Source organism: Cervus canadensis, chromosome 2 (genome assembly GCF_019320065.1).
Source record: "Cervus canadensis isolate Bull #8, Minnesota chromosome 2, ASM1932006v1, whole genome shotgun sequence".
NCBI lineage: Eukaryota > Metazoa > Chordata > Mammalia > Artiodactyla > Cervidae > Cervus > Cervus canadensis.
The window spans coordinates 32,952,180-32,970,155 of NC_057387.1; the positions used below are offsets into that span (position 1 = coordinate 32,952,180).

Here is a 17,976-nt window from a genome sequence, read left to right on the forward strand (position 1 = left end):
TAGCAGAGCCAGGGTCACACTCAAGTCCTCTGACTCCCCTCTCGCAACTGCTGTCTCGCCTCTCACTTGTACTTTCATCTCACAGGCAAGGGAGGTTTCAAAGGGTTAAGTGCTGGCCCAACCTAAAAATAGCTTACACTTATCGAGCACTTAGTTGGCTACACACCGCTAAGCACTTTACACAGATTACCTCTTTGAATGCTCACAAAAGCCCTAAGACTGTTATCTCCATTTCACAGATGAGGAAACAGACCTAAGAGAGACTGTTGTTACAAGGCACAGGCAATTGGTGATGGAGCCAAAGTGAGTTGGGGGTCTGGCTCCAGGGTGCAGACTCTGCCTTCCACTTCCATGGGGCAGGTGGGTGGGGTGGAAAGGAGAGGATGGGGCCCTTTTCCTGTGGACCCAGACACCCTTGGATGAGCTGGAGATCAGGATCTGAGATGTCGCCCAGTCCTCCCCCCAGAAGCCCGAGTCCCCATGTGAATGGTCTGAGCAGGGAGGGGCTGTTTGAAGCTCAAGCGCTCCCCTCCCTCCCCGGTGCTGTGTGAGAGGTGTCCTCTCTCCCCCAAGATAACAGGGCCACTGGGCCCTCCTCCTGCAGCTATTCCGGGCTGTGATCTGCTCCCCCTCTTCCTCTAGCCCCCGCTTCATCCCTCATGGGAGTCGCTGGGTGGGAACAGGACAGCCCAGTTACATGACCCTGGGGAGGCCAGGCTGGAGAGCAGGTGCTCAGCCCCTCCCTCACCATCAACAGTGAAAATCTTCCCCTGGAGCCCAGCCTCTGGGTGGCCCAGCATGGAGGCAGCCACAGCTCCGGAGGCGGCCTTAGGACCCACACTGAAGGTGAAAGAAGCCAGCCCAGCAGATGCTGACGGACCTCAGGCTTCACCCCGGCAGGGGGCCGGCAGCCCCCTTCCCCAGCTCCTGCCCCCCATAGAAGGTGACTGGTGGGGAGGGGGTAGGCCGGGCAGTGGGTGTTGTCCATGGGTTTTGCAAAGCTAAATGCTTTCATGGGATGGGGACTTAGGATGGAGGAGCATCTGCTGGAACCCCCACCCCCTCTTTGATGGATTCTTGCTGCTCAACTGCCTCTGCTGGGTTTTTGCTTTTTACCTGAGAAGTCAGTGAATGGTGTTTGTGATACGCTATAGTAACTAATACTGATAGGCTTATATTTTTACCTTTAAAATGTATCGGTCACAGGGCCTAGGAGGACCTGATATATTACTAACATCAGTCAGGGAGGGAATGAAGGGTGAGATGGGATCCATCTGGACCAGGAGAAGAGGGAAACGAAAAGCTTGGAGCCGCTGGGAAGCTGAGCACTGAACAGATGTGACACTCTGCCTCGCCCTCAGCAGGGCCAGGAGTCCGAGACCCATCCCAATGCCCCCGCCAGCTCCCATGGGAAACTCTAGCCTCTCCTAACCCAAGCACCACGGAAGCAGAGACCTTCGAGGAGAAGCATTCTAAGGTTCCTCCTCTGTGGTCTCTGTGAGCCTCTCAGCAAAGAGGTGTTTTTGACCTAAGAGGTAGTGGGTGCCCTGGCCAGCCCTGGAATTCCCTGCCTGCAGCCCTGCTGCCCGCCCCACACCTGGCCCTGGCCCCACAACTGGCCTCTGTAGCTAAGAGACTTCACTGGAGTGGCTCCCATTGCGCCTAGCTTAGCCAACCAAGGGAGACTGGTTTTTGCCCTCTCCTGCAAAGAAACACTGAAAAATGTTCCCTGTATAAAGTCCCCGCTTCTCGCCCCTTGAAGCCCTAAGTGCAGAGGATGCAAAGACCACAAATGAGACAGCGTGGAATGCCAGAATAGGGAGAAGAAGAAAAGACAGGGTCTAGACTCAATTCCCAGGGCCGCCTCCAGCAGCTCCGTGACCTTGATCAAGTCAATGGACTTCAGGGCTTCAATTCCTCTCTATGAAATGGTGATTATTAGTATCTACCTGGTAAGGTAGTTGGAAGGATTGTTGAGATAATCCAAAGTGCTTTTGAAGAGGCCAAATTAAGATGTGAATAGATAATGTATTATTTCCAAATCAGGAGTAAAGGCTGAGTTCTACCTGCAAACAGGGTTTGCAGGTCCTGGGAAAGTCCAGGACCTCTTATCATCCTATGGAAGACAATGGGTCTTCAGAAGCTATTTGAATGTCAATGGCACATAGCCAACTGAGTTTAGCCCCATTGAAAAACAGATAAAGAGAGCAGAAGTTACTGGGAACATGTTAGGTTGGAATGGTCTTGAGGCAGAAAGCCAGTTTCTTCCCCCAAAAGTCCCAGGGAATAAGCCACAGGGTGAGGGAGAATGAGAGCCAGGACTGCTGACTCCTTGACCACTGGTCTCCGCAAAGCCCTGAGAGAGAGTGCTCATCCCCTCATACTTACCCCTCCGGCCACAGGGGTGGATGCTGTGGGCTGTCAACTCCTGACATCCCCAGCCCATAAGTGAGGCCTGAAGGACCACATTCTTGTGTGTGGTCTCACCCACTGGCATCCCAGAGGCCCCTGACAGTAAAGCCTCCTGGTGACACTGTGCAAAGTGTTTGCATCTGTCACCTGTTTGGAAAAAGAGTTCAAATGCTAGCTCTGTCCTGTGACCCTAGGCAAGTCAATCCACCCCTTTGGGTTTCCATCTCTTACCTGTAAATTGAGAGGTAGAATTAAATCAGAGTTCTTAACTCTTTGCTGGATATGGATCCCTAGGAAAACTAAGGAAAACTGGGCTCTTGCTTCAAGAAAAATACTCAACAAAGCTCAGGGAGTTCACAGAATTACTGAAGTCTATCCAGAGGTTTTTAGGGAGTGCCATGGTGCTGGCCTAGATGGCCCCCAAGTTCCCTATGAGCGCCAAGGACTTCTCCTTCCTCTTAATGCCTCCTCTTTCTCACGGGGAGTTCTATGGGACCCAGAGAGGCACAGTGGTGAGCATGTGAGCACATGTGAAATAGAGCAGGCGTCAAAATATTTGCAACATCAAAATAAACTGCAACTGGCCAGCACTGAGCTTTTAGTCAAGAAGGTGCTCTCCATAGCTAAGTAAATAAGTGGAAGTGGGTGGCTGGCACTGGGAAAGCATCCTTTGTCACTCTCAGCACACACGGAGGCACTGTGTCCTGAAGGCCAGAGGAGAGCGTTCATGATAGTGAGAGGCCCGCTTCCCTGGTGGCTCAGTGGTAAAGAATCTGCCTACCTGCCAATGCAGGAGACACGGTCTGACCCCTGGTCCAGGAAGATCCCACATGCCGTGGAGCGACTAAGCCTGTGTACCACAACTATTGAACCTGTGCTCCAAAACCCCGGGGGGCTACAACTACTGAGCTCATGAGCCATATGTACTGAAGCCCGCGTGCTCTAGAGCCCATGCTCAGCAACAAGAGAAGCCACCGCAATGGGAAGGCCAAGCACTGTCAACTACAGAGTAGCCTCTGCTCTCTGCAACTAGAGAAAAGTCGCTGCAACAACAAAGACCCAGCACAGCCAAAAGTAAATAAATAAGTAAAAATTTTAAATAATAATAATAAGAGGCCATGGGACCAGCTGCATCCTGACACGGAGAAGACGGGACCCTGAGCCCCAGAGGGAGGGCCCATCTGTAGATCTCAGCTCGATTGCTTCCTGCTGACCCTGTGCCCTCCTTCAATCTGGACCGTCCTGTGTCTTCACGCTTGGGAAGCTGCGTGCCTAGCCTTGAAGCAACCATCCTCCCTCCCACTCTCCCTTCCTATCCTCTTCCTTCTACAAATATTTATTTTGTATCTTATTATGTGCCAGGCACTGTTACAAAAATGCACAAAATAGGCAAAAATAATTTCCTTGTAGAGATTACATTCTATGTAAGGAGACAGATAAATAAATAAGCAAATAAAATGTATAAATAGTGATAAACTGCTGTGCTGAAAAATAAGACAAAGGAAGAAGATAGAAAATGCTGGTAATGGCAAGAGTGCTTGCTGTTGTTGTTTTTTTTAATAGGTTTGTCTTTTTTTTTTCATTATTTTTTTAAGATCTATTTATTTATTTTTTGGCTGTAGTGGGTCTTAACTGCTGTACTCGGGCTTTCTCTAGTTACAGAGAGCAGCAGCTACTCTTCATTGCAGAGCTCAGGCTTCTCATTACAGTGGCTTCTCTCGTTGCAGAGCATGGGCTCTAGGGCACACTGGCCTCAGTAGTTGCAGCTTGAGGGCTCTAGAGTACTGGCTCAGTAGTTGTGGCCCACAGGCTTAGTCGCTTCGGGGCATGTGGGATCTTTCTGGGCCTGGGATCGAACTCATGTGCCCTGCATTGTCAGGCAGATTCTTATACACTGCGCCACCAGGAAAGTTTGCTTGCGGTTTTTAAACAGGTTATTCAGTGAAAGCCTTGTTAATAAGGTGATTTGAGCAGCAACTTAAAGGAGTCAAGAGATATGCTTGCAGATAATTGCATGAAGATAATTGAGAAGGTTTTCCAAGGAGAGAGAACAGTAAGTGCAAATGCCCTGAGGCAGGGCTGTGCCTTATGGACTGGGGCTGCAGTGGCAGAAGCAGAGTGAGGGAGAGAATGTCAGGTTTGGAGTCACAAGGTGGCAGGACCATTGTGAACACCGGTTCAACTATGAGACAGAGGGGCAGCCGGTGTAGGGTTTTAGGTGTAGGTTTTAAAACTTTTCTGGCTGCTGAACTAAGAATAGGCTGTGTTGTTGTTGTTCAGTCGCTGAGTCATGTCCAGTCCTTTGTGACCCCGTGGACTTCAGTATACCAGGCTCCCCGTCCTTCACTATCTCCCAGATAGGCTACAGGCAAGCCTTAGACACTAGCAAGATCATCAATTAGAATGAGGATTTGGGAGAAGGTATGGAAGTTTTAGAAGAGGAGGATGTCCAACAGTCACCCGGGAGAATAGGAGACTGAAGGAATCAGGGAAGTCTGGCAGAAATGCCAGTGTCTGTTTCGAGGTAGTGGCCATCCATTTAAATTGCTTTTTTTTTGGCTGTGATGGGTCTTCGTTGCTACACGTTTCTCTAGTTGTGCTGCGAGGGCTTCGTTGCGGTGGCTTCTCGTGTTGCGGAGCATGGCTCTAGGCATGCGGGCTTCAGTAGTTGTGCAGGTGGGCTCAATAGTTGCAGCTTGCAGTCTTAGTGGCCCTGAAGTATGTGGAAGCTTTCCGGATCAGGGATCGAGCCATTGTCCCCTGCCTTGGTGGGCAGATTCTTAACCACTGGGCCACCAGGGAAGTCCTGGCCATCAATTTAAAGTCAGCACAGTTTTATAATATTTTCCCCAGCCACGTTGGACTGTACGGATGCAGGCACCGAGGGGGTGGTAGTTAACTGGGGCTGGGTGTTATTAGGATGTGGAAAGGATTAGGGATATGAGTGGGTTTGCAAGGAGCGAATCTGATGACAACCGTGGAGGCTAAGCTGGGTGAGAAAGAAAATAACACTGAGGGGGTGATGGAGAGTGCAGGGGTAGGAGGATAATGGGTCAGGGGTCTCAGTGGGCTGAAGGGTCGCTGCTGGTGAAGCACTAGAGGGAGAGAGTTGACGGGATAGAAGGTGGTGCTGAGAGAGTGGGCTGCTTGAAATTCAGATTCTAGAGTGGCTAGACTCTATTCTACTGGCCTTGACAATGACTAAAGGAACCAAGGGCTGAAGCAGGGGAGGATGAAATCTTTGGAGGAGCGGCCGGCGAGGCTGTGAGGCGGCCCTGCAGGAACTGGAAGTCTGGGTGTTGAGATGACCAAGAATCTTGACTTTAGCTGTGTTGGAGAAGGTGACGCTGAGTCAGTGTTACCGTCATCAGCATGAGGAGGAGAGGGTGACAGAGTCTCCTCCTCAGAGAAGTGTAAGATGCATGTGATATCCTGTGGATTAACTAATGTTTTTCTAAGAAATGCTGGCACTTTTGGGGATCCATGGAAATCTTTGGGGTTACTGGAAGCCGTAGCCTGCCCTGTGGATTTGCTCTTTCAGTAACCATTCACTCACATAGGCCTGTGCACACACATGCCCTCACAGTCCTGTACTCACACACACTCAGGCACATGTACACTTCACTCTTTCAATGTGTCCATCTTGTTCCCTCACCCTCCAGACCATAACGAACACCATCATTCTGAACTACACAGTCCTTAGGGAATCACTGCAGGAAAGTCTCTAGCCATGTGAAACCAAATTAAGTGAGGACAGAGAAGGAAACCTCAGCAGGATGAAATTAGGTAGAATTAGGAGGGATTCTCTTTCTTTTTTTCTTTTTCTTTTCTTTTTTGTTTTTTTGGCTGAACTGCATGGCATGTGGGACCCTAGTTCCCTGACCAGGGATCAAACTCACGCCCACTGCATTAGAAGCATGCGGTCCTAACCACTGGATCATCAGGGAAGTCAGAAGGGATTTTCTATTCAAGAGGAGTCAAGATCTCTGGACTTTAAGTAGCTTCCTTCTCCACTAACTTGGGTTTTTTTCTAAATAATTAATTGATTTGGCTGTATCAAGTCTTAGCTGTGGCACGAGGGGTCTTTCGTTGCAGCACACAGACTCTCTAGTTGCGGCTCTTGGGCTCTGTTGCTCTGTGTTGCTCATGTGTGATCTTCCCCAACCAGGGATCAAACCCACAGCCCCTGCATTGCAAGGCGGATTCTTAACCACTGGACCACCAGGGAAGTCCCCTTTCTCCACTAATTTGTAAGACAGTATTCGGTCTGAGAAAAATTCAGTGCTGAGAGCAACACGGCTCAGAAGCCAAGGACTCTCATAGCACTTTTCGAAATACTTTTTTCCTAAGACTCTGTGAAGGGAGAAAACCAAACTGCCGCTGTCCCAGAACTGGTCTCAGGAAACCAAGGCTGTGCTTCAGGGCGGTAGTCTTTGTTGCACATCCCTCCTGGCATCTGAGGAGGAGAAAGACCTTGGGTGGCAGGAAAAGCCAGGTTTCTCCAAGGTCAGTACAATTAACACCTCGCCTGACTGTGGATGTGTGAAAAGAGAGGCCCCAGATGAGCCCTGCTATTAACATGCTTAGCAAGGGTCAGATTGCTCTCTTTTGCTGGGCAAACCGAACCCTGGGTGCGCTGGGGAAGGGCTTGCCGCAGCCCAGACACCTGTGCTGTCAAACAGTCCTCTGCCACCTCTGCACTGTGTCAGCAGCTTCAGCCTCAAGCCCATCCTCCGCCCGCCCTCCCACTGGAGCTGGGAGACTCTGAGAGCACAATCTTCGCCTGCTTGTCCTCAGACCTGGAACATTCTTGTCACTTAAGTTTGTCCCCTCTTGATCCATCCTCTTGTCAGGGAATCCCACTTCTTTCTTTCTTTCTTTCATGTGGACCATTTTAAAAGTCTTTATTGAATTGATTGCAATATTGCTTCTGGGTTTTTTTTTTTTTTTTTAATGTTTTGGGTTTTGGGCCCCAAGCCATGTGAGATCTCAGCTCCCTGACCAGGGATCGAACCCACACCCTCTGCTTTGGAAGGTGAAGTCTTAACCACGGGACCACCAGGAAAGTCCCAAGGTCCCTCCTAACTCAGAGATGCTATAAGCAGTGCAAGGGACATCAGAGCTGGCTTCTTCCCAACCCTCTGCCCAGCAAGCGTGAGGGGTTCGCTCCCCACCCAGCAGTGGGGAAGCAAAGCCAACAAGATGAGGTTTTGAGCCTCCTTTTCAACTGCCACCCTCTTTTTTCAGAAAACCCTAAAGTCATATCCGCCTGTTCTCAACTCCTTGGTCGCTTGCCAAGATGACCACAGGAGAGGAACACATCACACAACACTTCTTCTGTTCTTCGTGCCCCTCCTCCACCCAAACTGCCAAAGTCGAACAGAGGGCAGCCGAGCGGAGCGGGGTCATTCAGCTGCCCGGGCTCTGAGCTGCCCAGTCCTTGCTGAGGCTTCAGGCCCCGAGCCACGTGGGTGGGACAGCGCTCAGAACACGGCCCCTGCCCCCAGCCTCGCAGTACCACCCAGTTCCTGTTCAGTTGGTGTAGAGGGGTGAGGCGCAGCCTAAGACAGCACAACCCAGGTTGAAATGTAAGCCGCCCGGTGAAAATGGAAACTAGGCAAATAAAATGGACAGCATGCACTGAACATTTCTGTCTATATTCATCTACCAAGCCCAAGTAACCTCGTGATGGTGATGGGGGTGGAGTGTGGGAGTGAAGTTCCTGGTCTCTAAGCAAGACCTACAAACTCAGGGGTAGGAAGAGCTTTGTAGAACCTTTTTTTGTTTTATTTTCAACTCCACCATTCCAATCCTGCATTATGTAATGTACATTTTAAACAGTTCTATTTGTAAGTAAACATTCATGTATTGGGGTGAATGTTAAGGAATGTATTTACAGGGACATGTATGTTATAAAGGCTGGAATCTGCTATCAAGCTGCTATCTGCTAGAGAAAGGAGGAGACAGGGGAGCTCCAGAAGGCTGGAAAACAGAGTAGATTTCAGACAGGACCCCAAGGGAATCCAGCCAGGACCCCAAGGGAACCCATCCTCCAACCTTACTCCTGAGCATCTCCTGTCTTCATCCTGGAAGCCAATAAACATAATCTAATCTCTCTTTCACTGAAACAGCCTGGAAGATCAAGGGGGTGGGGTGAGCAATGGACCTAATCTTTCCCAGATTCTGATTGTACAAAATGATCCTGCACAGACTGGAAGACACTACCCAGGCCCCTGAACAGGGTGGCCTCGAAGAGGAAGGGACCCAGGAGCCAGTTCCCCCTGCAGTGACGCCATTGCTGTCCTGGTGGGTTCAGAGTGTTGACTACCTGCGGAAAGTAAAGCTTCCTCCTCCATGTGTGGCCCCAAAATGGGAAGAGGGGCTGATACTTGGGGGCCAGGATTGACACTGAAAGTGGCCTTGATAAAGGGAGTGTTGAAGACAAATGTAGAAAAGGAGTGGAAAGACAAACCACTCAGGCTAGACTGGTCCATGCACAAACAAAATATCTCAGTTGATGAAAAGTCGGTGGTAGAGAGCTACAGATTAAAAGAGGTAGGAGTCAGGCTCACCCTTTTGTCCTCTTTCTGCCTATACTTTAACGCTCTCTCTCTCGGATCCTTCAGCTGGTTGCTTATCCCTGAATCTCAGTGAGACAACGGGTGCCGTCCTCTCATTCCCTGAGGGAGGGCTGAGTTAGCTGAGTGTTGCTTGGGTCACCCACCTATGGAACACAACTCCATGCAGCATTCACATCCTCTAAACTCTCCTCTTCCCCCTACAGGAAGCTCACCACCCCCCTCTTCTCTCTCTCTCCATCACTCAGAGCACCCCAAGATCTGGCTACCTCGGGCCCTGAGGCAGACCTACATCAGGAAGGTTGGAGACACTGTGAACCTTCTAATCCCATTCCAGGTGATCATACCAGGCCCACGTTGAGTCCATGACCAGAGCCAGGCCAGGGTTTTGATTTGGAAACAAAAACCAAGAGTTCTGCTAGCAGTGGGGCAGCCATCCTAGCCTTGAATGGAGGGTGCGTGTCCCCCAAAATTTGAGGTGGCTCTTCCATTGGCAATCCTGAGGGCGGTTGGGATCAGGTCAGATCAGGCCAGGCATGCCTAGGGGATGCTGCGAGGCTAATCCACACCCTTCAATCAGCAGAGATCTGACAGCTCTCAGCTTGTGGGGCTCTCAGGAGTCTGGCGGGCATCCCGGGTGGTTCATTGGTAAAGAACCCACCTGCCAATGCAGGAGATGCAGGAGCCGTGGGTTTGATCTCTGCATCAGGAAGATCCCCTGGAAAAGAAAATGGCAACCCACTCCAGTATTCTTGCCTGGAAAATCTCGTGGACAGAGGAGTCTGGCAAGCTGCAGTCTGTGGGATCACAAAGAGTCAGACATGACTGAGTGAGCACACATGCACGGACAAGAGTCTGGGCAGCTATTGTTAGTCCCAGCTGCCCTGAGTGTCCATGACCTAGACTCTCAGAGGGTGGGCGATGCAAAGCCCTTTCCCATGATCCTGAGACTGTTGCCGGGAGATGCAGGTCCCCTGGGGCAGTTCACCAAACTCTCAGTCAAAGAATTTGCAGCTGTGAGTCAAGTCACCATGTGGACCTGGTGGATCTGACCCTTACTGCAGCTGGGAGGGGCGAGAGGCCTCTGGGGGCCACTCACAGTCATCTCCCTATTTCTCAGGGCAAACCCAAACCTCAAGCCATCTGGACGCGTGATGGCTGTGCCTTGGACACCAGTCGTGTGAGTGTGCGGAATGGGGAGCGGGACTCTATCCTCTTCATCAGAGAGGCCCAGCGTGCGGACTCAGGTCGCTACCAGCTCAGTGTGCGGCTGGGCGGGCTGGAGGCCACCGCCACCATTGACATCCTGGTGATTGGTACCGTGTGGGGAATGGGAGACTGGGTGGTCCTCGGGGCTCCCGCTCCAGCCTGAATGGGGATACGCACAGAGAGCTGGGGAGGCGGGACTGGGGGCGCAGTGGAAGGTGGAGGGAGGGCTGGCATACAGACGCCCCTCCTGGAGTGATGTCATGGCAGGGGAGGCGTGTCGCGCCCACAGTTTTGCTTGGCCCTTTCAGAGAGGCCAGGCCCTCCTCAGAGCATCAAGTTGGTGGATGTCTGGGGCTCCAGCGCTACCCTGGAGTGGACTCCTCCCCAAGACATGGGCAATGCGGCCCTCCTGGGATACACGGTGCAGAAGGCTGACACCAAATCTGGGGTGAGGCCTGGCTGGGAGAGAGGGAGGGAGGAACACGAACATTCTGGAATGGGGCTCTGGTAACTCTGTGCGGTTGGCTGGGGATCAGTGAATGCCCTAAACAGGGGTCTCACTCCCGGCGTCTTGTGGGGACACTCACAGCTGTGGTTCAGCGTGCTGGAGCGCTATCACCGCACCAGCTGCACGGTCTCCAACCTCATCGTCGGCAACTCCTACGCATTTCGAGTCTTTGCTGAGAACCAGTGTGGGCTCAGCGAGAACGCCCCCGTCACTTCCGACCTGGCCCACATCCAGAAAGCAGGTAAGGTACCACCAGGACTCAAAGCTGCGAAGAGTTAAGGAGAAAGAGTTGGAGAGGGATGGGGCCCTGAGGCATTTCTTGGTCCCCTCAGCTACTGTTTACAAGACCGAGGGCTTTGCCCAGCGAGATTTCTCTGAAGCCCCGAAGTTCACCCAGCCCCTGGTGGACTGCACTACGGTCATTGGCTACGACACCCAGCTCTTCTGCTGCGTCCGTGCCTCCCCCAAGGTGAGCAGGGAGGTCTGTGCGTGCTGGGCTGTGTTACTTTCTGCCTGCTGAGGAACATTCTAACCAAAACATTTATTCCTGTCACCTTCACAGCACATTAGGTAGGAACACTCAGGGCACTGGGGTTCAAGACAGGTCGATGGGGATAATGTTTCCAGTTTGCCTTTTAGTGTTTGTTCCTCATACACGAAGATGTCACTTAATACTGCTGCTGCTGCTAAGTAGCTTCAGTCGTGTCTGACTCTGTGCGACCCCATGGACTGCAGCCTACCAGGCTCCTCCGTCCCTGGGATTTTCCAGGCAAGAGTACTGGAGTGGGGTGCCATTGCCTTCTCCGGTCACTTAATGACCTGCTAGCATCTGGGCACGAGCTGTCCCTCTGGCAGGGGCGATGGAGCTGTGTTGGTTTCTTCTTACTCTCCCCCCTCATCTTTATCTTCCAGCCGAAGATCATCTGGCTGAAGAACAAGATGGATATCCAGGGCAACCCCAAGTACAGAGCCCTTACTCACCTGGGAATCTGCTCCCTGGAAATCCGCAAGCCTGGCCCCTTTGACGGAGGCATCTACACCTGCAAGGCGGTTAACCCCCTGGGGGAGGCGTCCGTGGACTGTCGGGTGGATGTGAAAGGTAAGGGCAGACCTGTCACCTTAGGGTGCAAGCACCTCCTCTCTCCTTAGGTGGAAAATCTGAGGGCAGAGACACAAGCCTAGAAGGAGAAGGGCTTGGGGGGCTTCCCCTTCAGGCCTTCTCATTACTGTCGTCATCAGGTTGTATCTGAGGAGCCGTCTTTATTATCCACTCTTTCATTTTTCTCCATCATAATTCTGTAATTTAGGAAGAATCACTATTTCCACTTTGCAAAGGAGAGACCTGAAGCACAGGGAGGTGACTGATCGGCTTACCCTGGATTTCCAGTGTTGGTTAGTTGAGGAGTTGGCACTGTGGTGGAAAGAGGCCAAGTCTCCTGGACCTCACCCAGATTGTTTTCATTAAACTGTACGATCTCCTGACTCAATCCCAGAGAGCTGCAGCTCTTTGTTGGGCATTTAGACAAACCAAAGGACTTTCATCTCCAGTTGTTAAACAAAAATACTGCACAGTCTCTCTACCTCTTTTCAAGCATTCACTTATTTATCCATTCCGGTCACCTTGATCAGATCATCATTACATTTAATTTATTTTTATTTATTTGGTTGTGCCAGCAGGATCTTCCATCTTCATTGTGGCATGAGGGATCTTTAGTTGTGGCATGTGGGATCCAGTTCCCTGACCAGGGATCAAAACCAAGCAGCCTGCATTGGGAGTGTGGAGGCTTAACCACTGGACCACTAGGAAGTCCACATCATTGCATTTGGAATATTGTTTATAATGATCTATTTACTGATCTATTTCCCCATAAACTATGAGCACTTTGAGGGCAGAGACCATCTTATTTGCCTTTGTCCCCCAGTGTTTAGCCCAGTTTATGACACACAGCGGGCTCTTTCTAAGTGTATGCAGCATGAATCAGGGCTGAACGGGCCATTACATGTCCTATTCTTCCCTCTGCATAGATTCCTAATTAGACCCATAGACTTCTCCCAGACCTGAAAGTATATCCCTTCTTGATGTTCTCAAAGGTTTCCCAGAGAGTTCTGAGATGTTAACACTGAGAAATGTCTTAATTCTTGCAGCTCCTAATTGAGGCACCCTAAGCGGAAATGGGTAACTCCGAGGAAGGTAAGGAAAGAGGGACGGGGGTCTGAGTGCAGTATTTTATGTTTATGGTTAGTGTTGTTGAATCTGGGACAGATATGTATTCCTGAGCCTTTCAACCATACACTCACTGGCAACCACTTTTTTTCAAAATAGTTTAATGTATTTTAATAGCAAACATAGCACAGAAGACAGACAACATTAAAAACATGTACTTGCATGTAGGACAACTCAGAAAAGTATACTGAATGGATGGAATCTACTGTATAATTAAAATGCTATAAACACCATTTAGTTGAAGTCAATAAGAAATTTGCTTGTTTTTAAAAATCCAAATGCTGGCATTGTCCAGAAAAATTTAACTGGTTATTGATTTATTCTCTTTCATTTTTATTTTTTGAATTATGGAAGTATGATAACACATTTACAGAAGACTTGGAAAATACAGAACAAAGTTACCTATATTTCCACTATGACAGGTTTATTTATTATTGTTATAAAGTTGAACTGCTGAATCTTGTTTACTGAAACATTCTGACTTGCATTAATGCTTTATGGTCCCACATTTATGTTAAAAATTCACACAGAAATGAAAACGGAGAAACTACCAATACCTGATTTCTGTCCCCCATTTTTCCACTTGCAAACATACACTTAGGTACCTTTTGACTCAATAGAAAAAAATAATGTTCAGAACTACCAATAGCAGGAAGAAGAGAATTTTTTTTTTTAAAGAATGAAATGTATCCATCATAGTGCATTCTTAAGCAGGTTCTCCACGTTTATGGTATGCTAGCTAGATGTCTTTGCTATAATTGTTACATGTTTGGCATGGATAACACACAGGTTGATATTTTCAAAAAGGCCGACCAGACAGGCCTGGTTTGCCTCCTGTGAAGCGCCCATAGCTGCCCTCTGGAGGCTCAGATCTGCTCTGAGGTCCTGGGCAATTTCCTGCAACAGAGAAGAAAGGGAGATTTGCTCATCTAATGACTTCTAATGTTACGTCTAATTTCACCCAGTGCCATAGTAACAGTCCTGTTAACGATGAGGTTTCTTTACCCCTCCAGTAGAGGGCGCAGTTGCTTTTGTAGCCAGTTGCTTTACCAGCCATGGATTTGAAGGCAGTCTTAAGCCACCATATAGAGACCTCCTTAATTATTCCCCCTTCTCCATGGCTGGAGCTCTTTGAGCTAGAGGCAGTGCTGGCATTTGAGAGAGAAGGTGGAGCAGCTGCGACTGTGTACACACTTCTTTTCTTTTAATCACGTTTTTTTTTTCATTTATTTTTATTAGTTGGAGACTAATTACTTTACAATATTGTAGTGGTTTTTGTCATACATTGACATGAATTAGCCATGGATTTACATGTATTCCCCATCCTGATCCCCCCTCCCACCTCCCTCTCTACTGAATCCCTCTGGGTCTTCCCAGTGCACCAGGTCCGAGCACTTGTCTCATGTATCCAACCTGGGCTGGTGATCAGTTTAACCACGTTTTTGTAAGTGAATAAATACTAACATCCATGTGGAGGAAATTTACTATAGATGAGGTCTACTTTGGTCTCAGCCTCCATCTATCGGTACTCCTCAAGCTGATGTTAGGAATTAAACTTAATGGTCTTCTGAAGAAGAGTGATAGCATCTACGTAATTGTAAGGGGGGGGTTGGGGGGCTCTGTGGGAAGGAGTGAACAGGTGCTGTAAGGAAAGGCAACAAGGAAACAGTCAGGAGAGAAGGATGGTGGAGGTCACAGCCACCATACAGCAGAAAAAGAGAGAAGAAGATGTTCTGGTCAATAAGTGTTTCTACCACAGTATGTTAAGCATGATGAAAAACAGATTAGTTTGCTTGCTTTTTACTTTGAAGCTTTGGGGTTCCTTCCCTTCCAAGAGAAGAAAACCACTGTTATCCTTATATGTCAATAATAATTGAACATGTGGGTTATGTGGTCCCAAGCAGCACATTATTGACAAAGGGCAGCTCAGATTGTCATGTAGAACTTGACAGCTCCTTCAAGACTACATCATTCACAGTAGAAATGTTGTGTACAAGCTGATGAGTGGGGTGAAAAGGAAGCTCATGAGAAAATTAAAGAGAACTGGTTCTCAACGTCTCCTCTGACTTGCAGCTCCTGGCTGATGAAACCCAAGAGTGAATTCCATCCCAGAAGCCATTTATTTAAGCCTCTCACTGCTCTATAGCAAATGAAAACCCTGAGGGATGCATTAAAATGCAAACTTCTCAGGAGAGCTCGCTCTGCCAGTTGGCTTGCACAGTCAGTTCTCTCGCCATCCCTCAGTTCCTCTCTGCATTAAGGTTAAGGTTAATGACATTGTGTTGATGTTATTCTTGTTACTGTTAGTTGCCCTTTCCCATCTCTCCCAGTTAGTGCCAGCAACGAAGCAGGGTAAATGGAGAATTCAGAGCACAGGATGCAGAGAATGTGAACGGGTTGCCTCAGCAGCCTCGATGCACTCTGGCTGTTGGCTGTTATGGCCACAACCTACCCTCTCTTTTCTGTCCTTCCAGGAAGCCTGTGGCAAGACTGTGTTCTTAAGAAGCTCCAGTACAGTGTCTGTTTGGACTAATCTAAATAAAAGTGTGGATGCTCAGTGCAAAAGTGTCCATCTGTTTGAGGCTTTCTATATAGAAAACCACTAAGAAGACTGCAATCCTTTAGCCAGACTTATGGAATCTCTGCACCTCCAAGACTCCTCTTTCTCTTCCTATATCCATGTTCTCTTCCACAGAGATCCCTAACACTGTCTTTTTCTCTAGACAGTCATGACAGCGCTATACAGTATCAGGTGCTCAAAGGGATGTTAAAGATGACCTGCCCTCTTCCTCTCTGCGCTTTCCAGTATAAGTTGGAAAACTGGATGCAATTCTATTATAGAGAAACAGACAACAGGATACATGAATACATGCATAACTAATTAAAGACAGAGCACTAAAACCTGAGGGCTAGGAGACAATGAAGAAAGTGAAGCAGAGTCTCAATAAGCCCTAGAGAAAGAATAAAGGTGATGTGCTCTTGCTTACATGTTTTCATTTCTATAACAAATAACATACTGAAGGCATTCTGTGATGGAGTCTGCAGAAGACAGAGATAATTCCTCCCATCCTGGTAAGGGCATGGTGCTCTTCCCATCCAGAATTGGAGTCTGTTTCTTCCCCCCTTGAATCTGGCTGACCAGGTGACCTGTTTTGATCAAAAGAACACAGCGGAAGTGATGTTATGCCAGTTGAGAGGTCTACTAGTTTCTGTTTTTGCTTTTGGAAGTCATTGTGTACATAACTGACTGGCTTCCCAGCCAGTCATGTGCACAATTAAAGAATTATCATGTTCCCAATTAAAGAATCTCATCATAGATTGCTGAATTATGGGAGGCCCATGAAGGACAACCAAGAATCCCAGCTGATAGCCAGCACCAGCAGCCTAGACATGTGGGGCCACCTTTGAGCCTGCAGCTCTAGACAAATCCAATCTACTCCTTGTGTAAAGACAGGCTCTCCTTGAATAGTCCAGCAAAATTGTAAAATCATGAGCAGATGAATAGTTGCTGTTGTTTCAAGCCACTAAATATACACATTAATACATGATTGAAACAGCTGTCTATGCATGAGGCTCTGAAGGCTTTATCTCTTTTAATCTTCATTTTACAACTGAGTGAGTTGAAGCTTATAAATTGCTCTAAGTTATGCAGTTGGAAAGTAGAAGCTCTAGGATTTGAACCAGGTCTGTTTGACTTCAAGCTTTCCATATTTCTTCTCATGTCTTTCACCCAAGGACCCCCACTGTTTGGGTCTGGGTTGGAATCATGGGTTTAAGAAAGAAAATATTCCTAGAAGACAGTAAATATAAGGCAAAGTTTTGAAAAAGGAAGGGATCTATTTCGGCTCAGTACGAAGAGCTGTTCTGTTCAGACTAAAATGCTTATTTTCAGTTGAGACCAAGTATCTATTCCAGCCTTTCTCAACTGCAGTTCTATGAGAATTAAGTTCCAATGTCCCAAGGCATTCCTTACATGTGATAAATTAACTTCTTCCTATGCATCCAGAATGTCACTAGTTATCTAGCATCCTTGGGACAACTGAGAAAACAGTCACACTAATCATATGTAGGGTCTAATGCACTTGATGAGCATGTTGGGAGGACTGTTAAGGAGCAGGGGCCAGAGTCCAAAGCCAGCCAGTCATGTACACAATGACCAAGATGCTTGCCTGCATCCAAGGAGAACTGCACTGGAATCCTAAATTTTTCATTTATGCACTCAACACTATGCTCAAAGTACCTTCTGAACTAAGGCTTACCATGTGCCTGGGAGGGAGTATGATTTCTTCATTAATTTATCTCTTCATTATTTATCCAAAATCTTTAATACCTATTCATACATATCATTTTGGGGTTGACCTGAGAGGGTCACATATTTCCCATATTAGAGGCCTTTATGCTGAGTGAAAAATTCTTGTGCCTGGATCTACATTTTCTTCCCTCATTGTCATTCTGATGGAAAAGAAAGTAGATCCATTGCTTATTTCTCTACAACAGCTTTCAAAATCATAATTTGGTGATAGAAAATTGGAGATGGGTTTCCTTAGAAGGAATTAACTCCCAACTTTCTAAAACTGCCTCCTTCACTTACCGGAAGGTGGGTGAAGAATTTCCTTACTCAGGCTGCTCCTAGGGGAAGAAGGAAGACAGTTAATTAACAGCTTCTTTCCCTCTGATCTCCACTTTGCCACTACCTGCCTGGAAAGGAGAAAGCTACTGGCTTTGGTTTTCTTACCTCCAAAGACTCTGAACCCTGCAAGCAACTAAAATCCCACCTTCACCAGGAACCCACGGCAAAAGAGGCAATCCTCTTTGTCCCAGCTCTTCTTCACATAAACTTGCAAGTTCTGGGTCTCCCCATCCTCTCCCTTTATCACACTACTAAACTCCAAGGCTCCTTCCTTCCTGTGGCATTTATTACAATAACATCTCACTCTTGCAAACCTCACCACCTCAAATTTACAGCTAAAAACTGAGAAGTAAATAAAAAGCCTATAAATAGCCAAAATAGTGGTCATAAACTCTGGAGACAGAATGTTTAGGCT

General features: G+C 48.2%; 1 protein-coding gene across 1 annotated transcript; it reads left to right on the forward strand.

The window, feature by feature from the left end:
* The first annotated feature begins 764 nt into the window (after positions 1-764).
* On the forward strand, positions 765-15,813 carry MYBPHL (myosin binding protein H like). Its single transcript, XM_043460447.1, has 9 exons — positions 765-943; positions 9,239-9,327; positions 10,111-10,306; positions 10,508-10,647; positions 10,789-10,948; positions 11,040-11,176; positions 11,620-11,806; positions 12,853-12,898; positions 15,406-15,813. The coding sequence occupies exons 1-8, from the start codon at positions 799-801 to the stop codon at positions 12,861-12,863; spliced, it is 1,065 nt and encodes a 354-aa protein (XP_043316382.1). The 5' UTR covers positions 765-798; the 3' UTR covers positions 12,864-12,898; positions 15,406-15,813.
* The last annotated feature ends 2,163 nt before the right edge of the window (positions 15,814-17,976 follow it).

Bases quoted from the DNA above. Each gene is read 5' to 3' on its own strand.
- MYBPHL (XM_043460447.1), top strand. From the start codon at position 799: ATGGAGGCAGCCACAGCTCCGGAGGCGGCCTTAGGACCCACACTGAAG. The intron at 10,307-10,507 runs GTACCGTGTGGG...TGGCCCTTTCAG, and splicing joins CATTGACATCCTGGTGATTG to AGAGGCCAGGCCCTCCTCAG. The intron at 10,648-10,788 runs GTGAGGCCTGGC...GGACACTCACAG, and splicing joins AGGCTGACACCAAATCTGGG to CTGTGGTTCAGCGTGCTGGA.